This window comes from Rattus rattus, chromosome 7 (genome assembly GCF_011064425.1).
Source record: "Rattus rattus isolate New Zealand chromosome 7, Rrattus_CSIRO_v1, whole genome shotgun sequence".
NCBI classification, from domain to species: domain Eukaryota; kingdom Metazoa; phylum Chordata; class Mammalia; order Rodentia; family Muridae; genus Rattus; species Rattus rattus.
Genome location: NC_046160.1, coordinates 30,303,225 through 30,305,559, shown reverse-complemented (window position 1 = coordinate 30,305,559; position 2,335 = coordinate 30,303,225). Strand labels below are relative to the sequence as shown.

Sequence of the window (2,335 nt, the reverse complement as noted above, 5' to 3'; positions counted from 1 at the left end):
GCTTTGGTGGCCCCGTGAAATGCCAGATGCCATGTCTTGAAACGGGCATTCCATGCAAGAGGGGAGGGAAGAGACAAGCTCTGGGCATGTAGACAGTGAAGGCCAGAGAATCTGATGCTGTGCACATTTTATGTCCAGTATCTTCCAGCACTAAGTGTAAAAAGTCTAGTATTCAAAGACCCTTCTCATGGTCTTGCCCTGGAAACTGTGGAAGACCCAGGGAGAGAACATGGGTCTTCATGGAACAGGCATGAGAGAGTTTCATGCTTGGGGTTGACGGGAGGTAAGAGCTTTGCAGTCAAGTCCTATCTCTGGCCCTGCCTTCTCATCTGCGGGGTGGGGGGTACCAGATTTTGAGGAATCCATGATGGTGTCCAGAGCTTCATGTGGGCCTCCCCACATGAATCTTCCTGTCTCCATCTGAACTTTCACCTACCCCAGAGATGATCTGGTCTTGGGCAACAGAATCTTGAGTTAGAGACTACAGGAAAGAGAGCTAAAGCTCCTGGACCGGGAGCAAGAGGACCAGCTGTCCCATCTGTCTGTCCACAGTTGGCTTGAGGTTGCAGGAAGTCTTACTTGGGCAGGTGAGTTCTCTTGTGCTGCCTGAGATGGTCAGATCTCATGAACTCTCGGTTACACTCATCGCATTTATGTGGTCGGTATCTGGTATGGATCCGTTTATGTCGTCCAAGCTCATCAGAGCGGAAGAACCTCCATTTACAACCTTTCCAGTCACATATGTAGGGCTTCTCACCTGTGTGTTTGCGTAGGTGACTCACGAGGTGAGAGCGCTTGGTGTAAGCTTTTTCACAGTCATCATATGAGCAGACGTAAGGCCTTAAAACTAGGGACCGTCTCCTGGTTGCCCCTCTTGAAGTACTGGAGGTCTCTCTCTCCTGTGGAGCAGGTGTGGGCTGCTCACACATGAAAGGTCCTTCCTGGACATTTGACTGGGTCACAAGTGAATCTTGGGAGTCTATAGGTAGCAACTGCTGGAACCTAGCTGAGACCATCTCAGGATTTACCGAGTGCAACATCTGATTCATATAGGGGGTCACAGCATGGGGCTCAGCGGAAGGCATGCCTGGGACCAAAAATATTCCAGGTTTTAAAGAGCCCGTGGTGGCAGGTACTGTTGGGGATACAGAATAAGGCATTGTTGGGGCACTGCTGTGGGTCATCACTGAGACTCCACAGGAAGCTGGGCTTGGCAGGCCACCCTGAGACATCAGATTCTCACTGAAGGAAATGGCCACTCCCAGGGTACCTGGATTTCCGACTGGCATCATGGGATCCCTCCCAATCGATCTCTGACAATAATTCTGGGAAGGTGTAGGAGTCAGCTGGGAGGGGCACCTCGCACGACTCTCAGGTAGTGACCTAATGAACTGTGGCTCCCACCCTCCCTCACTGCATCTGAATTCCTCAGCTGAGGCCATATAGGGCCTCATCAACTCTGGTAAATATTGAGGGGCTGGTGGCTGATGAAATCCGCTGTTTCCAGAAGACCCAGGCATATGCGACACTGGCATCAACATCTCGTTATCCATGGGAGACTGGTGCATAGCCTGCTGCTCATTGTCCTGCTCCATGTCGGCTGAGTCCCAAGTTCAGAACAAACCGGGAGATTAGCCTGGCGCCACACACACCGTCACAGGCGTGGATCCCAACACCGCTACGCCATAATCCCACAATCGAAAGAATTTTATTGAATATTTTTGCATCAATATTCATAAGGGAAATTGGTCTGAAGTTCTGTTTCTTTGTTGGATCTTTGTGTGGTTTAGGTATAAGAGTAATTGTGGCTTCGTAGGAGGAATTCGGTAGCGCTCCGTCTGTTTCAATTTTGTGGAACAGTTTGTATAGTATTGGTGTGAGGTCTTCTATGAAGGTCTGATAGATTTCTGCACTGAACCCATCTGGACCTGGGCTCTTTTTGGTTGGGAGACTTTTAATGACTGCTTCTATTTCTTTAGGAGTTATAGGGTTGTTTAAAAGGTTTATCTGTTCCTGATTTAACTTCAGTACCTAGTATCTGTCTAGGAAATTGTCCATTTCCTCCAGATTTTCAAGTTTTGTTGAATATAGGCTTTTGTATTACAAACTGATGATTTTTTGAATTTACTCTGATTTTGTTGTTATGTCTCCCTTTTCATTTCTGATTTTGTTAATTTGGACACACTCTCTGTGTCCTCTGATTAGTCTGACTAAGGGTTTATCTATCTTGTTGATTTTCTCAAAGAACCAGCTTTTGGTTCTGTTGATTCTTTGTATAGTCCTTTTTGTTTCTACTTGGTTGATTTCAGCTCTGAGTTTGATTATTTTCTGCCTT

At 47.2% G+C, this 2,335-nt stretch overlaps 1 protein-coding gene across 1 annotated transcript; it reads right to left on the bottom strand.

The window, feature by feature from the left end:
• Positions 1-575: 575 nt before the first annotated feature.
• On the bottom strand, positions 576-1,595 carry LOC116904971 (Krueppel-like factor 17). Its single transcript, XM_032907650.1, has one exon. The coding sequence runs from the start codon at positions 1,593-1,595 to the stop codon at positions 576-578; it is 1,020 nt and encodes a 339-aa protein (XP_032763541.1).
• Positions 1,596-2,335: the final 740 nt, after the last annotated feature.

Coding starts and splice junctions, on each gene's coding strand:
- LOC116904971 (XM_032907650.1), bottom strand. CDS start 1,595: ATGGAGCAGGACAATGAGCAGCAGGCTATGCACCAGTCTCCCATGGAT.